The 25449-nt window shown below is 47.3% G+C and overlaps 1 protein-coding gene across 2 annotated transcripts in view; it reads left to right on the top strand.

Annotated features, from left to right (window-relative positions):
• The window catches only part of RASGRP1 (RAS guanyl releasing protein 1), a 72128-nt gene that overhangs the window by 30994 nt on the left and 15685 nt on the right, over positions 1-25449 (top strand). For both annotated transcript variants that reach the window (XM_055130275.1, XM_055130276.1), the window contains exons 3-7: positions 10913-11018; positions 16476-16538; positions 18655-18786; positions 20484-20637; positions 22798-22971. In XM_055130275.1, coding sequence (XP_054986250.1) covers positions 10913-11018; positions 16476-16538; positions 18655-18786; positions 20484-20637; positions 22798-22971 — 629 coding nt within the window. The remainder of the gene's footprint in view (positions 1-10912; positions 11019-16475; positions 16539-18654; positions 18787-20483; positions 20638-22797; positions 22972-25449) is intronic.

The raw sequence follows: 25449 nt of genomic DNA, 5'->3' as shown, positions 1-25449 counted from the left end.
AACCAGGATAGAGCCAGGGTCAACTGCTTGAAAGGCAAGCTCCTTAGCCCCCTGCACGATGTCTGCAGGGTGGAAACACGCTCTTGGCGTCTGGCTCCTGAAAAGAGGAAAGTTTTTTCCTTCAGATAATGAAAGACTCTGGACTGCCTGTGAGAGACCTTTATGTCTCGCTCTTCCACAAAGCCCCTAAGGAATCCTCCTGTCTGGAAGCTCTGAGGAGAGGGTGCGTTGAAAGGAAGTTTGGAAGCCCCACAGCAACCATTCCCCACCCCTCACCACCAGTGACCACTTTCATAAAGTGGGCCAGGGCTAGAGAGGAAACCAAGTCACAAAGCTCGTCAGCAAAGATGACAGGACAAACTTTAGTGGACAGCAATCCTCTTGAGTTCTGATGTGTCGTGAAAATTCATAGTCTCGGGCCGGTAAAACCAGTGACTAATCGATGCCGTGAGAAAATTGAAATAGCGCTCCCTACCTTTCATGAGAAAGAAGAGCAACCATCAGTAGTTTTGAATCTTGAATCAAACCCTATCTAGTCTTCACTATAACCAGAAGAGAGGAGTCCCTCTACCCCGTCACTCTGAGAATGACTTCCATCTGAGTTCAGAAGGCTTTGCTCCATCCCTTTTACTGCATGTGGTGATGCTCCTTGCACTGCCTTGTTCACTGCAGAAAATTACGAGGGATCAGTGTCTCTGGTAAGAGCCTGTGGGGGGCGGGGGGAGATGGATCCAGTGCTTTGCTGCTTGTACCACTGCTGCTTCCATCCCAGCGGGCACTGCAGTGAGGCAGTTGGGGTGTGTCAAGACCAAGTCAACTATGGGAAAAAGCCTCCCAGAGATGGGATCAGTGGTAGAACAGATGCTTTGTATGTGAGGGCTCTGGGTTGAACCCCTGGCACCGCCCTCCATAGCCAGGTACACTCCCTAGCACTGCCGCCCGAGTGACCCTGGCCAACTTTGAGTTTGTGGCTCATCCCTCCATCCCAGATAAGCCTTGTGTTGCTTCACTCTGAGAGGGTATTTGAGAAGTCGCCCAACTTGAATCCGCTCATCCGCTACCCTGCAAACGGGCAGGAGGGAAGTGATCAGAACTGTGGTGCAAGGAGTGAGGCAGGAAAGTGCCGGGTCTTCTTCCCCATTTGGTTTGGTTTGTGTTGCTTCGCTGGAGGGTCCACTCCTGCTTTGTGGCCTCCTTCCTGGCCTTCCTGGCTGCTGTGTGGCTTGAGGAGTGGGACAGGACAGGCTTCGAGAACCTGTTTGCCCCCTAACAGACACATTCCCAGGGTGGAGAAGGGTCCCTCGGAGTCCTGTAGGCTGGGTTGACAGCAGCACACCAGAGAATCCAGAGGTGCCTGAGCTCCCCAGCTACACAGTGAGGCTGTCCCCAGGGCAGTCCGCTGGCCGCCCAGAAGCAGCTGCCTTCTGTCCCACTGTGGCTCTTTCTTAGAGTCTGAGGCCGGCACTCCTCCCTCACATCTCTGTCCCACCTCCCCCAGCTCTGTGTCCCATCTGCGCCCCTGCTGGGCAGTTGCACCCCTCCCCCCTCAGACAGGCAGGCTGCCATCCCCGAGGAAGGTCTGCTGTCCACTCAGCAGAGGCGCCTTCTCACTTCAGGCCACTTACGTGCTTGCTGAGACATTCATCGATTGCAGGTGCCCATCCAGAAAAATCTGGGTCAGCCTTTGCCCAGCACTTTGTGCTTTGAAAGAAAAGCTGTGACCAGGGAGGACCGTTTTTCTCCATGTCTAGTTGGCCAAGAGAGGGGAGAGACCCCACAGGTGGCTTTTCATTCTCAGGGGATTTGCTCCTTTCTCCTGGGCACCCTGGGCTCACCCCCGAGCCCCCCCTGCCAACCCAAATGCTGCCCAGATGGCTACCCTGTGTCGACACCATGAAAGTGGTGTGTTGAATCCTGGTGGCCTTGATGCTGGGGATTAGACTCAGGTTGGCAGCCTACAAAGGAAGTGCTCTAATTAATTTCTATATATGTAAATTTAAAAATGTATAAATTAAAATATACATATAGGCACAGTATGAGACTAATCCCAAGGACAGTAGAAACAAGCTAGGAGGTGTGGTCCATGATTAGAAATAGTCCAGGAGGACTGATCCATAGTTAGAAACTTGCCAAAAATTGGTGGGAGAAAGTTAGGACAGAGAAGGGACCACTGTGACAATGATAGTTGGAAATGATCACTCTGGACCAGAACTGACTGCTGAAAGATATGATATATATATATATATCACTTTACTCATATATATATATGAGTGTGTATATATATATACATATATATATACCTTTAAGCACCTATTGCAAACCATAATGTCCAAAAGGAAAGAGAGTGAGAGAGCAAGAATGTGTGTGTGTGTGTGTGTGTGTGTGTGTGTGACAGAGAGAGAGAGAGAGAGTGTGTATCTGCCATAGAGAGGCAGAGGAGTGGTGACAGTAGGAAAACTGGGGACATTGGTGGTGGGAAATAATAAAAAAAAAAAGTGGTGTGTTGAAGGCCTCCACCTTTCCTGGGGACTGGGAGCGTGCCCCAGAGAGAAGAGAGGCTCAGTCTGTGTGTACCGTGTAGGGCTTCTTGGAAGAAAAAGGAGAAATGGGGTGTAGGCAAGGGGTTATCGCAGCTGTCTGGAAGTTAGAGTTCTGGGCTGCCCAGTCTTCACCACTGGGAAGTGGCAGGTGCTGAGGGAGGTGCTCTGGGCTGGGAGCACCACCGGCCATTCCCATCCCAGATTCTCCACTCCCCAGTCCTATAGCTCCGGGCCTGCTCCCCCCATTTCCTCGCGTCCTGAGACTGGAGCCTGGAATCCCTGTGAGAGCTCAGAGTTACTGTGTGACTCCAAGCGGCAAGCCAGGTGTTTGTCAGAGCTGACCCGGAGCCTGTAATTTACATGTGTGTTGCTCACAAGGGTTCTCTCATCTGAGTTGGTGCTTCTGCTGCCTCGTGTGGGCTTCAGGGGGGTGATCATGTGTGTATGTGTGTGTATGTATGTGCACACGCATGTTGGGGTGAGTGCATGTACCTAGACGGGGCCTAACTCGAAACGCCTGCCCCCCCCCCCACACCAATCTCTGGCCCACAAGGACAATGAATCATTATCAACAGAAAAAGCAAGACAGAGAGATAGTACAGTGGTTAGAGCACTTGCCTTGCAGGCGGCTGACCCGCTGACCTGCGTTTAATCTGGAGCACCTCATATGGTGCTCTGGGAGTACTAACTGAGATTACGACCGGGAGTAATCCCTGAGCACAGAGTCAGAGCCAGGTGTAAGCCCTGAGCATTGCCAGATGTGACCCAAACTCAACCTTCTCCCTCCCCACCACCCCCATCCCCTCTCCCTAAAACAAGGCGGACTGGGGATGGCTCCTTGTGTGTGTGAGGTCCTGGATTCAGTCCCTCAAAACAATCCTCCCCTCCCCCGCAAAAAAAAGAGCATGCAGAGAGAGGGGGAGGGGAAGGAGGGAGAGAAGAAACTGTCTGCCATAGAGCCATTGAGGCAGGCTTTGGGGGGGTGGGGCTGTGGCAGGACGGAAACTGGGGTCATTGGTGGTGGGAAATGGGTATTGGTGGAGAGAGGGGTGTTGGATCATTATATGACTGAAACCTGATCATGAACTGCTTGGTAACTGTATGTCTCACTGTGTATCGATTTTAAAAATTACAAAATTAAAAAAATTAAAAACATGCAAATGGGAGGGAGGGAGAACAGGTTAACACCTGCAGGCAATGGCCCTCTGAATCTCAAACCAGCCCTGTGAACTGAGACTCCATCCTTAGCACGCTGCTTTCTTGCTCCTGATTATTCTCTCCCCTCCAGTCTTGAGGGGCTGGAACCACAGGAAAGACCAAGGTGATGCCTGATACCTGTTTGAAAGTGCTCAGGATGGAGGTGTTGAGAGAGCTGCAGCCCTTGAGCACAGATCTCTTCTCCCTTCACACGCACATGCTGGCCCGGGGGCTGCCATGGGCACTAACAAAGTGAAACTGCAGTGACTGGAAGGCGTGTTCAGCTTGCTGGTTTTTGTACAACTTCCCAACATACTGTGATGAGTGTAAATAGTAGCTGTCAAGGAGTTTTTCTCTGTCTTCTTTCTTTACTTTTTAATTTTGATTGCATCACCTTTAGCCTAAGGATGACATAAATCACAAGTTGGTGCTAATGGTATCTCAGTGAGTTCACAAAAACACCATTACCAGTTGCATACATGGGTGGATTTATCTTTGAATGTCTGCCTAAAAGACAGTCCTAAATAGAATCCTAGTCTGACTTTAGTAAAGAATTCACAAGCAAAGTTTGGACTTATAGTTGGTCATGCTGGATTTTAAAAGCATCTGACCGTACAGTTATCTATAAAATATAAGAAGTGTTGAGTATTCTCTAGTTGCTCTTATACATAAGTCACACTTTTTGTTAAGTAAGAGGCAACATTTTAGATCATCATCATCATCATTATCATCCCATTGATCGTCAAATTTCTCGAGTGGTATTTTACTTAGATATAGAATTTTAATAAAATTGGCATGATTGAGGCCAGAAAGATAAAGAGATCCACTGTCAGCTTATCCTCAGCCATTGCTTTTTGCCAGGCTAGTGAACACAACCTGAAACCCAACCAATTCTTCCTCTGTTCCAGGAAATAGTGAAAAGGTTTCCTCAATATTCAGACATAGTACTAGAACCAATTAAATGAAGCTAAGTAGAAAACTAATGTCCCCTCACAGGTTCTGAAAAGGCATTCACCATCTCTTTAGAGGTGAATGTGGCTAATCAAGTCCAGTCATATCTTATGGAGGGAAGATAGTCATCATACTTGCTGACCTGGAGTTATCTAGTTTCCAAACACTGGCCATAGAGTCTATTTTCATCTTTGGACTCAACTTCTGGACACCGATTGCCTAAAATCCATTATTTTTTCTCCTCAAAAGGCAGGGTACTCATTTCTCAAACTAAACCAAGGAACACTTGTGCATCTGGAGTGAGGTGGGGACCCATCAGGCTCCTGCAGGGCCTGGGGCGGGGGTTCACTCTGCATTTCTCTCTTTGGAGCTCACAGCCTGGAAGCTCAGGGGCCAGTGATGGCAGGGATGGAGTCCAGGGCGCCTGCATGCAAAGCTGCATTCCCGGCCTTCAGCTGCACTTCGTGGGGAAGCAGGAATTTAACCACAAGCCGAACTTACTTAAATTAGGACTGCCCAGCAAAGCTTTGCTATCTGCCAATCATGATCTGAATCCTGGTGAATGAGATCAAAATAGGGCACACATAGAAAAGCCAAGAGATTTCTCTGCTTTTGTTTTTGTGTGGTTTTTTGGTAATAAATAAGGCTGTGCCAACTGTTACTCATTGGTAGCTTTTTTTGTTTCAGATAAGCTATAAACTCTGCCCTTTTGCTCTTCTTAATGCCAGCAAAGATCTTTGTTGTTTCAGGGATTCACCAAAGAATCCATCAATGTCTCTTCTCCCCAAGGGATGCCTTTGTGTTTGTTTTTTTTTTTTTGCCCACATTTTATGAGTGAATCTAGCAGCCTGACCTGTCTGGTGTCCAAACACACCTTGGAGATTCAGTCCAGTCATGTCAGTCACGTGCTTTCCTCCTTGCTCCATGGTATGGCACTAGATACACTTCTGGACAAAAAGCCCCTCGCCCTTGCACTCTGATCCATTTCCAGGTGGCTTTCATTGTATGTAACACAAAAGGCCTTTGGTGGCAGGTAGTGTGTGGGGGAATGGGGTGGTGTGGGGGCTTTCTTACAGATGTTTAGCACCCTGTTACATATTCAGACTTCTGTGTTTCTGTCAAGCTCTACCTAGCTGTAGTCTGCCCCTCATTTCTGGAAAGATTGCCTTCGGCAGCTTGAGCCCAGCTTTCTGTTCCAGGCCAGCTTTGCCCCGAGAGTTTTACTCAACCACTTTCCTGTTCCCATGTGCTGGCCCCTGGTTTGAAACCTGTTAACCTGTGTTATGCTCCCTTGGCTGACAAGCTTGCCTCCCCTCCATTTCTGACATTCCACCCATGGTACATGCAGAATCCCATCACACATCAAGGGGTCTCCATGGAAACCCAGAAAGGGATGCAAAGCAGCACTCCTAGAGTTTTCCATGGTGTGGCGCAGGCTTCATGCCTTTTGTAGTGAACTGGGTGCAGACTCCTCCCTGAGCACCTGTGATGGGAAGACTTCCATCCCCATCTTATCCCGTGGTAGAATTTTCTGCCACATTGCGTCCAGTTCTCTCTTACAACTTCTTCTCATCCTCCTCATTCTGTCTTTTGTGGCCTCGCTGAATGAGCCTAAACTTTCTGAGCACCATCCTCGACTCTCTCCTGGGTCTTCTCTTGGCAAATGCATTTAGTCCTTTGAATACTCCCAAATTCAGTCCTTTGATCCATCTAAGGTCCTCTCCTGAACAGAGGAGCATCATGGAGAGAGGTTGGCAGCCACAGGGACCAAGTGCGAAACCAGCTTTTAGCTCCTGTACAATTAAGCCTGTGACTGTGTCCTTTGCACCTGTAAAAATTCTAACGCGAAACCTGCAAATGCATTTCACAGTTTCTCCTGCTCTTTACCAGAGTGCATGAGCATAGGAATGGACCACTTCTTCTTCCTTAGGGAAAAGTGAGTGGACAGACTATTATGTCAGATACTGAATTGGGCAGTTCCCCCACCCCCACCCCATAATTGTGGTAAACTTGAATATATCCATCTCCACACCCACTCCTCCAGTTTTCCACCTTGCCTGCATCAATGATTTTTCTTATGTGACTCTGAGTTCCCTGCCCTTTGACTTGAGATTGGACTGTATTCCTTGATTCGGCCAACACACCAAGACAGAAGGCCCCTCATTCCCTGTCCAAATGCAGGCGTAGGAAGCCTTGGCTATTTCCAGGGGCCCTTTACTTCCTACAGTCACTGTGTCATTGGTCCAAGGAAGGGCCCATTGCTTCACCACCATCAACCCACAGATATGGAGAAAAAAGAAATGGCTCCTCTTTTAAGTCACTGTATTTGAGGGTGTTTTGTTTCACAGAATTTCTTTTTTAACATTGTTTAATTGGGACCTCCCCAGTGATGCCCAGGGGTCATGGCAATATTCACCCTGAAGGGTGAGATAAACGTTCTGAGTTTGGAGCTGTGCCAAAGGACCATATGGTGTCAGGGGTCAAACCCAGAGTCTCATAGGTGCAAGGCATGTGCTTGACCCTTTGAGCTATTTTCCTGGCCCTGTTACACAGAAAAAAAGGGGAGGGGGAGGTTTGCTTTGTTTTTCGTATGTTAAGGGAAAGCCTGGCTGTGCTCAGGATTTACTCCTAGCTTTGTGGTCAGGGCCACTCCTGACAGACCTCAAGAGGCAAGGCAAGTGCCTTACCTCTGTGCTATCTCTCTGGTCACTATGTCATTCAAAACTTTCATGTCAAGAGAACTATTATAGAAAATAAGTTAGCCAGAAAATCTAGAGATAAGCCATGCTATTCCTGCCTCACAAAGATGTGAATTTAGCAGGATTAAAAACCCACAAAACTATGATTAGTTTAGGTGGACACTTTATTTCAATGATTTATGAAATAGTAACTTTGGCTTCTTATGTAAACTGTGGCTAAGAAGAAAATCAGAGTTCATGACAAAAGCAAATTAGTAGCAGAAGATATTAAAACATTAAGAAATGTCCTGTTTGTAAGGGTCACTCATTTACTCGAGTTTCTAATGAACATCTGCCATGATCAGCACCACTCCAGACCCAGAAAATAAGGTCCTGAGAAAAACCAAACTGAGTTTTCAAGGGCTTATTTTCTAGTGGAGACTCAGAAAATTCAAAATTGGGGGCAGAGTCGTACACACAATTGAGACACACACAACTGAGTTGGTGCCAGTTAGAGTAGAGGGAATGGAGGGGTGGGAGGTGTTGGGGTCCTTGGGGGAGGGAGTGATGATGGGTGTGGTATTGGAATTATGTCCATGAAAAAAACATTATTAATAGCATTGTAGCACTGTAGTCCGTTGTTCATCAATTTGCTCAAGCGGGCACCAGTAACGTCTTTATTGTGAGACTTGTTACTGTTTTTGGCATATCGAATACCCATGGGTAGCTTGCCAGGCTCTGCCATGCAGGCAGGATACTCTCCGTGGCTTACCGGGTCCTCCAAGAGGGACGGAGGAATCGAACCCGGGTCGGCCACATGTAAGGCAAATGCCTTACCTGCTGTGCTATCACTCCAGCATTGTAGACCAAAAAAAAAAAAATGATGCCAAAGCAAGAAGGGAAAAAAAAGGAAAGAAAAAGGGGTACAGAGAAATAAGAGGTAGCCAGAAAGACTAAGACTTTAGGGTTTGGGGAGTGGAGCGAGAGTAGAGTGGGTAGGACATCTGCCTTTCATGCAGCCGATGAGAGTTCAATCCCCAGCATCCCATATGGTCCCCCAAGGACGATCAGGATTAATTACTGAGTGGAGGAATAACCCCTGAGGACAGCCAGGTATGGCCCAAAAGACAAGAAAGAGAGAGAGAGAAAAAGAGAGAGACTTCCCCCTCTGATTTTGTTTGAAATAGGAGATTTTGCATGTTTCAAAGTAAACCAGGACAAGGGGAAAGGTTGAGAATGCAAGAAAGTAGCCAAAGGCAAGATCGGGGTTCTTCAGATTGCAGCAGCTCAGGGGCAACTCTGACTCAGAATTGCAAAGTGCTACGGGGCTGGAGGGGGGCTTGAGACGAGGGTAGTGTCCTGGTAGGGATGGGGGTGAGGGAGGATTGTGTCAGCTCATCTATGCTTGCTCAGTAAACTCTAACCTGATGTTGTCATCTGAGAACCAGCCAGGACTTCTAAATCTTGAACCCAAAAGCACTGGGAAAGAATGGAAATGACAACCCCTTTTATATAATGCCATTTAAAGGGCTGTGGAACAATAAAAACCATCATATTGATGCTTTCATTTGATGCGTTCCTCTGAATCCTTCCCAGCAGGGATCAGAATTTGCATGGTTTGTTTAAATGCAGATATTTCATGGAGGAACAGAGAGGAATGCAGTCAAGAGATGCTGTTCTTCAAGCTCCTGTCTCCCCTGGCTGGAGAGACAGTACAGGGTCTGGGCGCTTGCTGTGCACACAGTTAACCCTGGCACCACTGCACATGGTCCCCAGGCACTGCTTTGTGATACAAACCCCTCAAGCTCCCACAAAAAGATCGAGATGTCTGCTACCCCATGGCCAAAGGGCCAGGAAGATGATGGTGTTAGAGCCCAGTGAGAGCTGGAGCTAGGAAGTGATGATTTACGGCAGAAAGCTGTAGCTGCGGCCAGGGCTGGGGAGCAATCAATGCAGAGAGAGCCTGAGAAATACCCTGTGTTCTCTCTCCTCCCTTCTCTTCCTCATGCTTTTTCTCTGTCGAAAGCCCAGCTGGAAGCCTGCAAAGGAGCACTGGAATATAGTCCTCTGGGAGGGACAGCTACATGTGTCAGCAGATATCCACTAACACTTCAAGCCAGAAATGTTGAAAGGATTAAAAACCCACTCCTGGGAGAGCCTTGATTGCCCACTGCCCAGCTCTAGAATGCATCTTTTATTTGGTACCAGAATGATCTGAAAAATCTTGGGCCCTGCAGTAATACAGTAGCCGGGCTGCTTGCACACAACTGACCCAGGTTCAATCCCCAGCACTACGTATGGTCCTGAACCCCTCCAGGAAAGAGCACAGAGCCAGGAATAAGTTCTGAGCACTGCTGGGTGTGACCCCCAAAAAGACAAAGATTAGAAAAATCTAGTCACTGATGGACTGGAGCGATAGCACAGCGGGTAGGGCATTCTTGCCTTGCACGTGGCCAACGCGGGTTCGATTGCTCTGCCCCTCTCGGAGAGCCTGGCAAGCTACCAAGAGTATCTTGCCCACACGGCAGAGCCTGGCAAGCTACCCATGGCATATTCAATATGCCAAAAACAGTAATAACAAGTCTCACAATGGGGACGTTATTGGTGCCCGCTCAAGCAAATTGATGAACAACGGGATGACAGTGACAGTGACAGTCACTGGTGGTCATTGTTACAAATCATCCTGAATTTCTGAACCCCACTCCTAATCTCCAAAGGATTAGTGTTTATTTTCTTTATTTCCATCCAGAGGTATCTATACAACTAGAGAAACTTGAGGATGGAGAAAATACAGGGGAAAGGTGCTGGCCTTACACATGGGTGACCCGGGTTTGATCCCAGACACCATGTTATGGCTCCCCTAAGCACCACTGGGTGTGGCCCAAAACCAAAAAAAAAAAAAAACACTCAGCATGCTGATTGTTCCGGGCTTCCCACTTGATGAGCTGCTTCCAAAAGCGTGGGAGGAGAGCCCTAGAAATGCACTTCGACAGGCACACAGCGTGGCAAAATCTGCAAAAGGAAGCATTTACACTGCAGTTCCAGATGCCCTCTTTTCGTGGGGACCCTTTTTAAACTCTCATCCCACTTATACATCTTCGAGGCCCTCAGACCTGGGGTGCTTACTCTCTGCAGAGTCCATTGTTTGGTGTGAAAGTCGTCCCTGTCCAGGCTTCTCCGCATGTGTGGTTCAGAGGGACCTCTGTGGGGACGGGAGATGACAGTGGGAGGGAGCAGGTATGGAATAAAAACTCTGCCTTCTCCTGCACCCCACTCCGCAACAGGCACACCGCCCCCCCCCACACACACAGTAAAGCAGGCATCAGGGAGGTGTTCAAGCTCACCCCCAGCTACTAGTGGCTCTGTGCTCAGGAATTACTTCAGGCAACGTTTGGGGGACCATAAGGGATGCCAGGGGACCAAACCCCCAGGTGGCTACATGCAAGGCAGACCCCCCTACCCGCTGCTCAGGCCCCACAAGAGACTCACTTCTTTCTGGACCTCACACAGGCCTCCTCACACCAACGCTGCTCTTTGTGTTTTCAGATGCAGATGGAAACCTGTGTCGAAGTAACCAGCTGCTGCAGGTTATGCTGACGATGCACCGGATCATTGTGTCCTCCGCGGAACTGCTCCAAAAAGTGATTGTGCTATATCCTTTGAACACAGACCAGCTACCCCACTGGGCACATTCAAAAGGATCTGGACATTGTACCACACACTTCCATTTTTGTTGCAGTTGATGGGTTCCTCTGTGTGTGTGTGTGTGTGTGTGTGTGTGTGTGTGTGTGTGTGTGCGCGTGCGTGCGTGCGTGCCTGTCTGTCTGTCTGTCTTCTGTTGCTAACACATGACCACTGATGCTGATTGTTCTGGGACACAGTCAAAGAAATCAACAAAATCAACATGCAAACCATGTCCTTCCATGTCTCTTGCTGGTGAAAAATACTTTTCATAGTCACCCTATGCACATTGACCAGGGTACAGACATGACTCCCGAAAGCTGCTTGCTCTGGCCAGTTCTCCCAGCATCCCCAGGTTCTGAAGGAAGCTCCCAGCCCTGCAGCAGCTGAGGTGTCCCCCCTGGTACCTTTTTTCTCTGGGCAGGGGCCCTGGATTTGTGCCCAGGCAAACTCTGCTGGATGTTAATTTACTCCCGGGGTTTCAAGTGAGTGGGGTGGAGAAGAGGCTGCTCCCCCATCACTGGAGACTTGAACTCTGTCCCCAGAAGATAGACAGCAGTGGGCGGGTGAGACTGTTTGGCACCTCTAGACTGACTCCTGGCACTGAGTCACCAATCATGACGCACCTCCCTTCTCGTCAAAGAGCACACAGAAAACTAGGTGAAATCCCGCAGAACTGAATCCCTTCTTGAACCCTCCTTATAAATCGTCACCTCTCCTCAGTGGAGCAGTCCCAGGAGGGAGCACTGAGAGAGAGTCACATAAGAAAAGATGCAGGTATGGGCTGGAGAGATGGAATGGCAGATAGGGTGCATGCAGCCATCCACATTTGGATCCCCTGGGGTCCCCCAAGCCCATCAGGAGGGATCCCTGAGTGTAGAGCCAGAAGTAAGCCCTGACTTAAGCTGGCTGGGGTTCCAAGATCAAGCATTGTCTGTAGCACTGTCTTCCCGTTGTTCATTGATTTGCTCAAGCGGGCACCAGTAATGTATCCATTGTGAGACTTGTTGTTACTATTTATGGCATATCGAATACCCACAGGTAGCTTGCCAGGCTCTGCCATGTGGGTGAGATACTCTTGGTAGCTTGCCGGGCTCTCCAAGCAGGGCAGAGGAATCGAACTCAGGTCAGCTGGGTGCAAGACAAATGCCCTACCTGTTCTGCTATCACTCTGAGATCAAAATAAATAAATAAATAAATAAATAAACAAACAAATAAATATTGTGGGCCAGAGATAGCACAAAGGTTAAAGTATTTGCTTTGCAGGTGGCTAATCTTGGTGTGGCCCCCAAAAAATCCCAAAAAGTTTAATGAAATCATTCCAGTTAGGAGATAATCTTGGTTTTTGCTGCATCCAATGTGTATCTCTCTCTGGCCTGATATACTTTGAGGACCTTTTTCTCTAGGGTTGCAGAAAAGGTGCAGTGCTTTTATCCCTCTAGCTAGATAAATCGATCCACCTGCACCAGTGCCTGTAAGTAAGTTGCGGTGTAACACGTAAGCACTTTGTTCTTAGATGACTGAGTCAATAAGCCACAGAACCTTTGTGACCACTTGCCACAGTTTAAATTTTGTTAGTCATCTGAAAGAGTAATGAAAATGTCATGGAGTACGGAAGATACCTTAAGAAAAAAAAATTTTAATGTGTCTTTTAAGACACACATGACATTGTAACTTATATTGGCCTGTCCTTTTCCCCATTCGATGTGCCCTCCATGGTAGTAATCAGCACTGTTTGTCATCCTTGCTTTTCTAGCCTGGCATAGCAGCTGTCCCCTGTAAGGCCCATGAACAGGGCTTGTCTACAGGTGCAAACACAGTGCAATGTGTTCTCACAATATTGAGGGGAGAAATCTGGGGAGAGGAATTCTGAGAACAGAATATGAAATACGATTCCTGTCATTGAAACACAGGTTAAACATTGAAGGAATAACAAGGTTTTCCCCTTCCAAGCCTGTTCTCAGACCTAGAAGGAAGAGAATGGGTTAGAGTAGGGCCAGAGTGGTTGTACAGTGCATAAGACACTTACCTTGCACTCGGCTGACCTGGGTTCGATCCCCAGCATGCCCCATATAGTCCCCCAAGCACCACAGGAATGATTCCTGAGTGCAGAACCAGGAGTCACCCTTGAGCATTGTCAGGTGTGATCCCAACACAAAAAAATGTAAGCTCAAGAGGTTTCCAGCTGTCTCCTGGTTTCCTGCCTTTGATAGACAGGGGGTAGCAGGTTTGTGAAATGTGCTGTAAAGCATCCAGATGCCCCCTTTCCTGCTGCTCAATGCTCCTAGCAGTGTTGCAGAGAGGAGAGGGGTTGGGCAGACAGTACTGTTAACCCAGGGCAGCACATGCTGGCATTTGCTTCATCTCCTCACTGAGAAAGCAGGTGCCCTCCCTGCCATAGGAGCTGTGGTGACATTGGGTGGCTTCTGCTGAAAATTCCGAGTGGTTTGCTGTGCCTGCCTTGTCCCCTGCCCCATCCCCTCCCCCCGTGCTCAGCACTGGGATGTAGGCTGCCAGTAGTTCTGCACATATGCTCCCCACCCACAGTGACCAGGAGAAAGAGAAACTCCATAGCAGAAATCACCAGGTTGAGGACTACAGCCACCAAGTGGTTGTGGAACAGAGCTGTGTGTTTTTGTGCTGGTTCCTCATTAGAAAGGATGATGAAACATTCCAACAAGGAGAGCAGGTAATAGATAGGTAGAATCTGAAATGTGTTCGTGTGTAGCATGCCTTGGGCTTGAACTGTTTTTTCTTGAATGTGTGGGAGTGTTTTGAGGCCACACCCAGTGGCGCTCAGACTAACTCCTGGCACTGTTCAGGGGACCATATGGGGTGCCAGGGATCTAACCTGGGTCAGTCCTGTGCAAGGCAAGTGTCTTTCCCACTGCGCTTATCTCTAACTGCAAGACTTATTTTTATTTTGACTTTCTTTATTGATGTGTGCGGGTGCTTGTTTTAGTGCTCCTCGGGGATAGATTTTATAGGCAATAAATCAAGTCAAGTAACTAAACCTTAAAAACTATTTTTAAAAAGCTAAGTTTTAATTAAAGTCACTTTTTTTTCTTTTTGGGTCACACCCAGCGATGCTCAGGGGTCACTCCTGGCTCTGCACTCAGGAATTACCCCTGGACGTGCTCAGGGGACCATATGGGATGCTAGGAATTGAACCCGGGTCGGCTGTGTGCAAGGCAAACGCCCTACCTACTATGCTATCACTCCACCTCCTAAAGTCACTTTTTTTAAGTGTATATTTTACAGCTATTGTTCTTTAGGAGTTAAGTTCACCTTACAATATTTGTATATTTCAATACATTTAGCATGTTTTCCCAAGCATTAGGGGGCCTTGAAAAGTTTGGTTAAATTGAATGTGTCCAGAAATTTAAAACTCCCATTTTTAATTTCAGTTGCAAATTTCAGATTTTTTTCCAGTTTTTTGTTTTGTTTTGTTTTGTTTTGGGGCCACACCAGGCAGTGTGCAGGGGTTACTTCTGGCCCTGTACTCTGGAATCACACCTAGAGGGTTTAGGGGACCATATGGGATGCAAGGGATTGAACCTGGGTTGGCCCTGTTCAAGGCAAACACCCTCCCCACTGTACTGTTTCTCCAGCCCCTAGTATTTTCAGATGACGCCCTTAATTCTAGTTTTTGCCACTCTAATAGATTCAGATTATAAGCCATAAAGCTGACATTATCTGAAATATTCCAGCACTCATTATAAAGTTAATAACTCTAAGGCACTGGACTAAGTATCCCCAGTTGAATTGTCAAGACTTTTCATCTTTCTTCATTTTGTTGTTGTTGGGATTGTTTTGTTTTGTTTTTGGTGGAGGGGTCACATCTAGTGATGCTTAGGGGTTATTCCTGGCTCTGTACTCAGGAATTACTCCTGGCAGTGCTCAGTGGACCATATGAGCTGCCAGGGATCAAACCCAGGTCAGCTATGTAGAAGACAAGCACACAACTACTGTACTATCACTCTGGCCCGGAGATTCATTTCTAATTGCTTTCTAAGTAGAGTGGGCCTATACCCTCTCAGTACTGTGATCTGGACGTTCACTTCTCTGTCTTTGATCCTGAAATTTCCACCACCCACTGAAGGAGACCACTGTTGCCTTCAGGGCTTGAAATCTCAGACCATGGTTCATTCACTGGCGTCTTCTCAGGCTGGCATTCTCTGGACCCAGAATCACAGTTACTTACGGGATCATGGTTTCATGATCATGATTTTAGCTGGTTGATAGAAGATGATAGGTTCCACCCAGCATATCAAAATAGTGGATTTTTGCATTTCCCCAACTTGTTCAGTCAATCAGTACTCTTTCCATACAGCTCAAAAAAAAAAAAATACCCTGAGCTTGCTGGGGTTTCTGCTGTGGGGGTTCTCTTTCTCCTGGTCACTGTGGGTGGGGAGCACATGTGCAGAACTACTGGCAGCCTACATCCCAGTGCTGAGCATGGGGGGAGGGGATGGGATGGGGGACAAGGCAGGCACAGCAAACCATTTGGAATTTTCAGCAGAAGCCACCCAATGTCACCGCAGCCCCCATGGCAGGGAGGGCACCTGCTTTCTCAGTGAGGAGATGAAGCAAATGCCAGCATGTGCTGCCCTGGGTTAACAGCACTGTCTGCACGACCCTTCTGCCTCTAGGACCTTGCTGTTCTTTCCCATGCTTAGGTTGGTAACATTCTCTTGGAATATTCCAAATGATAGGGCTCCTTCAACTCATCTCTGACTGGATTTTTGCATGGGTCACACAGCTTTGTCGACTTGCCAGTACAACAGAGGTCCATCCACAGACCTCCTCTCTATATTCTCATTGTTCATAGGATTGTTCTTAATTATCAGAACAATAGTTTGAACATTCTCCTTCTTCTGTTTCACTGCAATGTGTATCAGTCACTGCAGACATTTCCAAGGATGAGAGGCTGCTTTGTTTTGAACTTGGCTTCTTGGTCTGATAGGCACAGCCAGAGGCCAGTCACTGCTTCCATTCTCACAGGACCTCCATGCCATTGGCATCCTAGTTCTCTCACACTGCAGTTGGCAGTAGGAGCTGTCCAGTACCATGTCACCCCATGTCATCCATGCCTTTCCCCAGTGCCAGCTCTCTTCCTTCTCAGCCCAGTAGGGAGAGCCACCAGTCACCCTTGAGGTGATGATAAGCTTTAACACATCAAGATGGCTTGTGCCCTGTGATTGAAGAGGCAAGAAAATTGTTTCATTCAGAGAGTAATTTAGGGCTTGAGCTAAGTGTCGAGCACATACCTCTCTTGGGTGAGACCCTGGGTGTGATCCACTACCACACACAAAGACACACATACACACGCAGGAATGGGGAGAGAGTTTTTGGAAATCCTTCCAAAGATGAGCAGTTGTGTGGTTTCTGTTAACAGATGCTTCCGTTTCCTTAACCACAGCCTCACCTATAAAGATGCCTTGGCAAAGAATTCTCCAGGGCTTTGCCTGAAGATATGTTATTTTGTAAGGTAATGCCTGGGAGTTGGAGTCCCTAGACAATGAAAGATTTGGGTACAGTGAAAGACTGAAGCAAGGGACTAGAACTCCCTCCTGATCCTCCAGCCCTGACCGTCTCGAGAGTTCTATGGACAGAGGAGAAAACCCAAGTTCAAAATTGATGCACAATTTCCTTTTGTTGTGCCTGCACTTAATATCTGCAATGTTTGGGCTGGAGAGATGGTAGAAATGTTAGGAGATTTGTCTAGCATGCAGCTATGACAGCAACACTGGTTTAGATCCTGACACCACATATGATCCCCCAAGCCCTGCCAGGAGTGATCCCCAAACATAGACCCAGATGTCACCTCTGAGCATCACTGGGTATGGGTCAAAAAACCTAAACAAAAAATTGCAAGTTTTTTCCTCTATAATGACATTAAATGCTATATGGAAGAGAAATGGAGACGATAAAGATAATAAAAGTAAAGTTTGCTTTGTATTTATAACTATAAAAGACATACAGCAAATAGCCTATTAGAGAGAATTTTGTGGAGTACTTTTTTGTGTGGGTTTATTGGTTTGTATGTTTTGGAGTTGCACTTGGCTATGCTCAGGGCTTACTCCTGACTCTGCTTTCAGGAATAACTCCTGGTGATCTTAGGGCCCATATGGGTTGCCATGGATTTAACCCAGATTGGCCACGTACAAGAGAAGTGCCCTACTCCCTGCTATGCTATTTCTCTGACCCCTTGTTAGAGAATTTTGAGACTAGAGAAAGGAATGTTTTTTAGGACCCACATGCAGCAGGCTACTCTCAGCTTCTCAGAGCTCACTCCTGGCAGTGTTTAGGGAGCCATACAGAGTGCCAGGACCCAAACCCGGAGCTCCTTCATGCAAAGCATGTATTCAGTTCATGGGATATCTCTCTGGCCATGCAGAAAAGAGTTATCTAAAGTAAGAGTCACTCATACCCAAGTAATTATTTCCTTTGTATTTTTTTTCAAAAAAGATGATGATGGGGCTGGAGGAATAACACAGTGGGCAGGGCATTTGCCTTGCACACTGTCGATCTTGGTTCAATTCTCAGCATCCCATATGGTCCCCTGAGCACCACCAGGAGTAATTCCTGCATGCAGAACCAGAGTAACCCCTGTGCATTGCCAGGTGTGATGCAAAAGAAAAAAGAAACAAGAAGATGATGATGGTGTTGTTGGGGTCACACTTGGCAGTGCTTGTGGAGCCCTGTGGGGCCAGAGACAAGCCTGGGGCCCCACTCGGGCAAGGCACAGACTCTACTTGAGCCACATCTCTGGCCTGCCAAAATTTTCTAAACATCACTCTCAGATTAAATACATATAAAGCTATGAGACCTGTAGTTTTTACTTTATTTTATATCATAGGATATCCCCTCTAGTGAATCAAGACTTTTATTTGTACTATAAATTTTATTTGTACTATAACAATATGCTGAAGCAGAGTCCATAGATCCCTTGCCCCATTCTTGGATGCTTGGGTTGCCAGTAGTTTCCCCTTTTAGGACAACCAATATATGATCCTGCCTTTGTCCTTGTCACTGCTGTCTGGACTACGGCATACCTTGTCCCATCAAATATGTAGTGTGTTGAGGGGCAAAGAATTATCAGTGGGGGATTTTCTTTCTTTCCCTCACCCACACCCAACTTTGTATAAGCTACTTATAGAAATTTTTCTACTTTTTGTTGATTTGGTGTTTTTTTTTTTTTGGTGAGGTATGCACATCTGGCAATGCTCAGGGGGCTATTCCTGGCTCTGCTCAGGATTGACCCCTGGTGGGACTCAGGCAACCATGTATGGTACCAGGGATAGAACTGGGATCTGCAATATTCAAGGCAAATGCCTTAGCCCCTATTCTCTCTCTCTCTCTCTCTCTCTCTCTCTCTCTCTCTCTCTCTCTCTCTCTCTCTCTCTCTCTCTCTCCTCCCTCGTTCTCTCCCTCCCTCTCCCTCCCTCTTTCCCTCTTTGTATGAATCTATTTTTCCATATTTCCAAGAATACAGTAGGACCCCAGTCTCTTGTCTTTTTCTGAACCTCTGGGTGGGGCAAACTCACTGGAATGTGATTCAGTGATGTTAGTTTCCATCACATGTTCTGTCTCGCACCACGTAGGTACTGGATTACGGAGTTCTGGATCATGTTTAAGATGGACGCCAGCCTGACCCACACCATGGAGGAGTTCCAGGACCTGGTGAAAGCCCATGGGGAGGAGCTGCACTGCCGGCTCATTGACACCACTCAGATGTGAGTGTCCAGATTTGAACTGAACTGGCCAAAACTGCCCTTCCTCCCCTGAGGCCATCGCAGCTGCCCAGGGAGGCTGTGAACTTAGCAGCTCACATCTCCAAGGAGCCGTGAACTCAGACTTTTCACACAGGCAATGACCTCAGCATGGAGAAAAGTCTGATGAGTATTGGGGACAAGATAAAGTCCCCAGTGACAAATACCCAAGAGCAGAAGGCAAAGGCCCCATGCAAAGGGCATCAGGTAGAAGACATGGGCTCAAATGCATCCTGTGCCTGAAATGTGAAGCCCTCAGGGCAGCTGCCTGAGCCGCTCAGGACCAGGCCCAGTCCCAGGTGGGGAAGGGACTTTAGGACACACACAAACCCAGGGATTGCCAAGGTGTGGAGTGCCAAGCATGGGCCGCAGATACTGGAAGGGAGCTTGGGAATAGTTGCAGTTCTCCCTTGGATTTTTTTTCTCAATTTTATTTTAATAAAATTGTTCACAATATTTGATTCCATTTAATATCTGAATCGTACCACCATATTTCCATCCCAAGCCCCAACCCTGCCCCCAAAGCCTAACTGAAATAATTTATTTTGTGTTGCTTGTTATGAATAATCTGCTGAAGATGAGACAAAAAGATTTCTTAGAGGAAAGTGTGTGAAGATTATTGAATTTCACCCAGAAGCCATTAAGCCCTTCTATTTGTAGCATGTTGTTAAAGGTTGAGCCTTGTGTGCTTAATCTGTATATGTCTAAGACTGGTTGCCTTCTACTTCAAACCCCATCAAATGTGGTGTGCTGCTCTTGGTATATCAGTCATGTAAAGTATGGATGTTTCGAGGCCACATTCCAGGAATAGATTCTCTCATGGTAAGACTTGTCCAGTTGGGTGAAGAACGGCTGTGAGCATGGCGCTGGTTGAGATCTGGAGGTTTTTGGCTGCCTGGGCAGTCTCCTTTGAGGCACAGAGGGACCTCACTCATCTCCCTCCAGGTTGCCCCGAATAAAACAGCCTGCCATGAGGTCTGGAGGCATATCTAAGGCATCTCCCTTGGATGTTTTTATTTTTGAGACTGGCCCACTCTGGAAATCCTAGCACCCACCCTCATTTCCCACAAGAGAGTACTACTTGGCTGCTGAGGTTTTGCACTCTACAGCTGCTTCTCTAGAATTACACATTCCTGTGAGGTTAAATTCTAGAACCAAAACATGGTCTTTGGAACAAAAGTTCCCACACTTATTTGGATTAGCAACCCCTCTTCTGAAAAAAAAGTATCATTCACACACACACACACACACACACACACACACACGCATGCACGCACGCATGCATGCTTGCACACAAGGCTACCACCATCCACTGGATCTTTTCAGTACCCCACAAGAAAACAACACTGTACTAGACAAAGAATCCAGGACTAAAGGCGAGGAAAGACCCACAGCTCCCTGCAGCCTAAAGTCAATGCACTTCACCTGCGGTGCTCTGCCAAAGCGTCCTTGAAAACCACCCAGATTCTTCTAGTTGCCACCCCGGGAGAAAAGCTGGTCTGAGGGAATTCTGTTAATGCACTGCTTTGTCCAAGGAATGCTCGTCAATGGTGCTCTGTGTTCTGTGGGAAACATTAATGGATTCGTTTGCATGAAGAAGTAATTTTGATGGATTCTTTTTCTCTCTCTTCTCCCATTTCACATGTTTGCCTCTATGAAAGCAATTCCCGTGACTGGTCCAGGAAACTGACTCAAAGGATAAAATCAAACACCAGCAAGAAGCGGAAAGTGTCTCTGCTCTTTGACCACCTGGAGCCGGAAGAGCTCTCAGAGCACCTCACCTATCTGGAGTTCAAGTCCTTCCGGAGGATATCGGTGGGTACCTGGGGCCCAGACACTCTGCCCTGGCACAGACAGGAAAGTAGCAGAGACATTCAACAGCCCATCCACCCCCTTACCCTAGGGATCCCCTCAGTGACCACAGACTCCTTCTGGTCCAGAAAAGCATTTGAACCTCTTAATTGGTCCTCCTGTGCCTGTCCCCCACTCCCAGTCTCCATGACCACCTCAGCCCATCCCAGCCCCGCATTCAGTCTGGTAACAGTAGCACTGATCCTTTGCACACAGGTAGACGTGAGGTATTCACACACAAATGCACACACCTTTTAGCCCTAATAATCATTAGGCTTCCAGGACCTTTTAAAGTTATTTTTTCAAATTTTCTACCCAAAAATGTAGGGAAATGTCCTTATTAAAGAGTTAGAGTTTGTGGGGCCGGTGCAATAAGACAATGAGTAAGGTGTTTGTCTTGCATGCGGCTGACCTGGGTTTGATCCCCAGCACCCTCCAGGGTCTCCCAAGCCTGCCATGAGTAAGCCCTGAGCATCACCTGGTGTATCCTCCAAACAAAGAACTAACTAAATAGACTTCACTCTGGGATAGGATTTGAACAGTTATGGGAAATCCTAAAGTAGATGCCAGAGATCCCTGGAAGTAAGTGTAGGCCCAGAGGCCCCAGTTGGGGCAGGATTCTGTTTGTAGATATAAGCGCCATCTTGATCCTTCATTTCTTATGACCCTTCATAAATACTTTTACATCATTTTTTATTTTCCCACGCAGTTTTAAATAGTTTCCCTGACAACAGAGGTGAGGTAGAATGGGAACCTCTATCCAGGCTGTGAGCTTAGTGGCATTTGATCTTTTCTGCTTTTACAATAGTTTGGGGTGGGGAGAGGAGAGAGATAACTGTCATCTTTTTTTTTTTTTAAGTGGATTCGTAACCGTGAACATAGTATGGAGGTTAAGCTTGCAGGCAGCTGACCCCAGTTCAATCCCTAGCACCTGAGATGGTGCCCAGGTCCTTCCAGGAGTTATCCCTGAGCCAGGAGTAAGCACTGAGCACTGCCAGGTGTGCACTTCCCCCCACCCCCATCCCTGCCACTCCCAAATAAGACTCAGTACTTCCACTTGCTTCTACTTTCACTGACCAAACTCCAAAGTGCGAAAATGGCAGGGCTGGAAATAGCTGGAGCAACTTCCAGGCCCTGGGCTCAGCCTCCTTCTCGGCTGGAACAGAATGGATGTGGACACTCACACAGGCCTTCTTGGACATCTGCAGGTTTCTCCCCACTGTTTCATTGTCAATCACAGCACATGTCCACCTGGAGAATGGTGACCACCAACCACCAAATCCTTAGTGACCTTGGCCTCTGCTCATTATTTTAGCATGAGGTCACTGCTAATCCTTTTACCTGCCCCGCTGCCTTTTTGAGGCATGATCTTAGGGCAGATGTTATCAGTTCATTTTTAAATACAGAAACATCCAGGAGAGGAGTCGGAGACATAGTACAGTGGGTAGGGCATCTGCCTTGCATGTGGTAGACCTGATTTCTATCCCTAACAGCCCTTTTGGTCCCCTAAGCACCACCAGGAGTGATTCCTGAGTGCAGAGATAGGAGTAACTCCTGAGCGTCACCAGATGCAGTCCCCAAAATAGAAAAGAAAACAAAACAAATCCCCCAAAAAATCTGGGAGAGAGGGAGATTAGAATCTTGTGAGAGAATTGTTTTTATTCCTCAACAACAGAGCTGGAGCTATTTCTGAGATTTTCATTTTCTACTTGACTCTTAATTTTTTAAAATATATTGGGTGGGGGTAGATGTTGAACCACACTCCTCAGGTCTCAGGGGTTATTCTTGGTTCTGGGCTTAGGAATGATCTGGTAGCATTCAGGGACCATACTTAGTGCTGGGGATTCAATACCTCTCCAAAACACACACACACACACACACACACACACACACACACACACACACACACACACCACCCCCACCCCACCACCACTTGGGCTTTAGTTGTAGAGAGAGCACATTCATTACAGGTAGAATGAGAAAGAATTCCTCACCCACAAGTGTAGGTGGTGCAGGGAAAGGCAGGCTGAGAAGGGTCAGTTTGTCAGTGGAGCAGAGGTGACATGCCCTCGGGTCTCCCAGAACACCAGGGTGGCACCCCAGCAATGGTTTCTTTCTCCCCAGTTTTCCGATTACCAGAATTACCTGGTGAACAGCTGCGTGAAGGAGAACCCCACAATGGAGCGGTCCATTGCCCTGTGCAATGGTATCTCCCAGTGGGTGCAGCTGATGGTTCTCAGCCGCCCCACCCCACAGCTTCGAGCGGAAGTCTTCATCAAATTCATCCAGGTGGCTCAGGTGAGTGATCAGGATTTTCCACCTGGCCTTCAAGGTAATTATTTCCCCTTCTACCAAAGTCCCCTTAGTCTGTCCATGAGAGCTGCTTGTATGTCTTTAGCTATCTGGACATCTGCTGTGCACTGAATGACATTTGCTCTTTTCCATTTATTATAATAGTCTTGGGGTGGGGAAGAGGAGTGATTAATGGGATTATTTCTTTGTTTCTGAACACCCAGTGCTGTTCCGGGCTTACTCCTGACTCTGTGCTCAGGGATCACTCCTACCGGGTTCTGGGGACACACGGGATGCTCGGTAGTCAGCCATATGCAAGGCAAGTGCTTTGCCCTCTGTACTAGCACTCCAGCTCTGGGATGATTCTTTTCCAAAAAAGTAAATTCATCCCCAATTTTCCCAATTTGGTTAAATTGGAATTTAAATTTACCCCTTAAGTTTTAAGTTCTTTTTTTTTTCTTTTTGGATCACACCTGGCAATGCACTGGGGTTACTCCTGGCTCTGCACTCAGGAATTACCCCTGGTGGTGCTCAGGGGACCATATGGATGCTGAGATTCAAACCCGGGTTGGCCACGGGCAAGGCAAATGCCCTGCCCACTGTGCTATATCGCTCCAGCCCCCAAGATTTCAGGGTTTTTTTGTTTTTTTTTTTTTTGCTTTTTGGGTCACACCTGGCGATGCACAGGGGTTATTCCTGGCTCTGCACTCAGGAATTACTCCTGGTGGTGCTCATATGGGACGCTGGGAATGGAACCCAGGTTGGCTGCATGAAAGGCAAACGCCCTACCCGCTGTGCTATTGCTCCAGCCCCAAGTTTTCAGTTCTTAAGTTGAATTTCAGCTTTGCATCAAAACTACTGAAGGTTGGTTGTACAAAACTGCCAGTGTACTTTATACTGCTGAACTGGCTGGTTGAGATGGTTAGCTGGGTTAAGATACTCAATTGAATATTATGTATTTACCAAAATTAAACACACAAGCATGTTCCACATCAGGTTTCTGGTATAAAGGTGGAAACTGAGAGTTTGCACTCTGAGGCTGATGATTTTGAGACTATGCTCTGAGAACTACCTAGAGAAGCAAAATTAATAGTTCCAGAAGTTTCTGGAACTATACTATTAAGTATAAGAGGGACTATGGGTTACCTCTGGTTACAAGCATAAGGGGTTTTGTCTTTCCAGTTTTCATCATAAGCATGATGACTTTAGATTGCATGTTTATTGGGGTGGAGGGGGGAAATAATCATTGGATTCAATGTGTGAGTGGCAAGAGGGCGCTCACTGGAAGTTATGGGTTCTTTTTCTAAAGTTTTTGCTTTGTGTCTCTTAGTGGTTTTGGTCCACTCATGTTTTTTTTGATTGCACCATCAGCAATCAAATCTTCACAAAGTGGGTCACTGGCACTTTCATTAGGCTATGGATTTCTATTTGAAGTATCACTCCCTGAGCCTTTCTCCCACAACCTCAGGGGCTTAACAAAGTCAAGGTTCTTTCCCGAATCTCAGGTGCTGCTCCTAACCTGGTGCAGGGGTTTGTTCCTGGAAGTGCTCAGAGGCCCCCGTGGTGCTAGGGATGGAATCAGGGGCTCCTGCCTGCTAAGCTTGCACTCAGCCCTGCGAGCCACCTCCCTCACCCAGAGTTTAACTCTCCTTCACACTGCAAGTCAGGCCTGCTTCAGCGGGGGCCTTTGCTGATCATGGTCCTCAGTCCATCTCAGGGGTCGGGATATGTTTTATGTTTATTTAGGTTACTGACATATTTCAAGAGGTACCTAAATTCTTGAACATATTTCAGAAGGTACCACAAACTGGCCTGCATAACAAGGTAAGGCACATTCCTGGGGCTGGAAAGGCTGATTTGCAGCCCCGGCTGAGTTGAATGAATGTGCTTGCTGTTGGATGGGGAACAGCAGAAGCAACTGGCCCGAGACAAATATACTGTCAACAAGGGTTTGAAGTCCCACGACTCTAGCTCCTCTCCTGCTTACTGTCATCATATGCAGCTTCTGGCATTGAATAGGAGAATGAAGCCTTTACCCTCCAAAGTAAAAAATCTGGCTAACCTAAGGGGCGAAGGGTGAAACATATCGCATTGTAGGATCTATTTTTCCAGCAGTTGATAGACTTGCGCTTCCTAAAGTTCAGTATCGGGGGCTGGGACGATAGCACAGCGGGTAGGTAAAAAATCATACACATATAGGAGTACGAAATTTAAAAACTAATAATCTCAGTATTAAAAAAATGGGGGCTGGAGCAATAGCACAGTGGGTAGGGTGTTTGCCTTGCATGAGGCTGACCCAGGTTTGATTCCCAGCATCCAGTATGGTCCCCTGAGCACCGCCAGGGGTAATTCCTGAGTGCAGAGCCAGGAGAAACCCCTGTGCATAGCCGGAAGGAAGGAAGGAAGGAAGGAAGGAAGGAAGGAAGGAAGGAAGGAAGGAAGGAAGGAAGGAAGGAAGGAAGGAAAGAAGGAAGGAAGGAAGGA

The sequence above is a fragment of the Sorex araneus genome, chromosome 3, assembly GCF_027595985.1.
Source record: "Sorex araneus isolate mSorAra2 chromosome 3, mSorAra2.pri, whole genome shotgun sequence".
Taxonomy (NCBI): domain Eukaryota; kingdom Metazoa; phylum Chordata; class Mammalia; order Eulipotyphla; family Soricidae; genus Sorex; species Sorex araneus.
The sequence above is the reverse complement of the archived record's forward strand: the minus strand, read 5'-3'. Positions and strand labels throughout refer to the sequence as shown.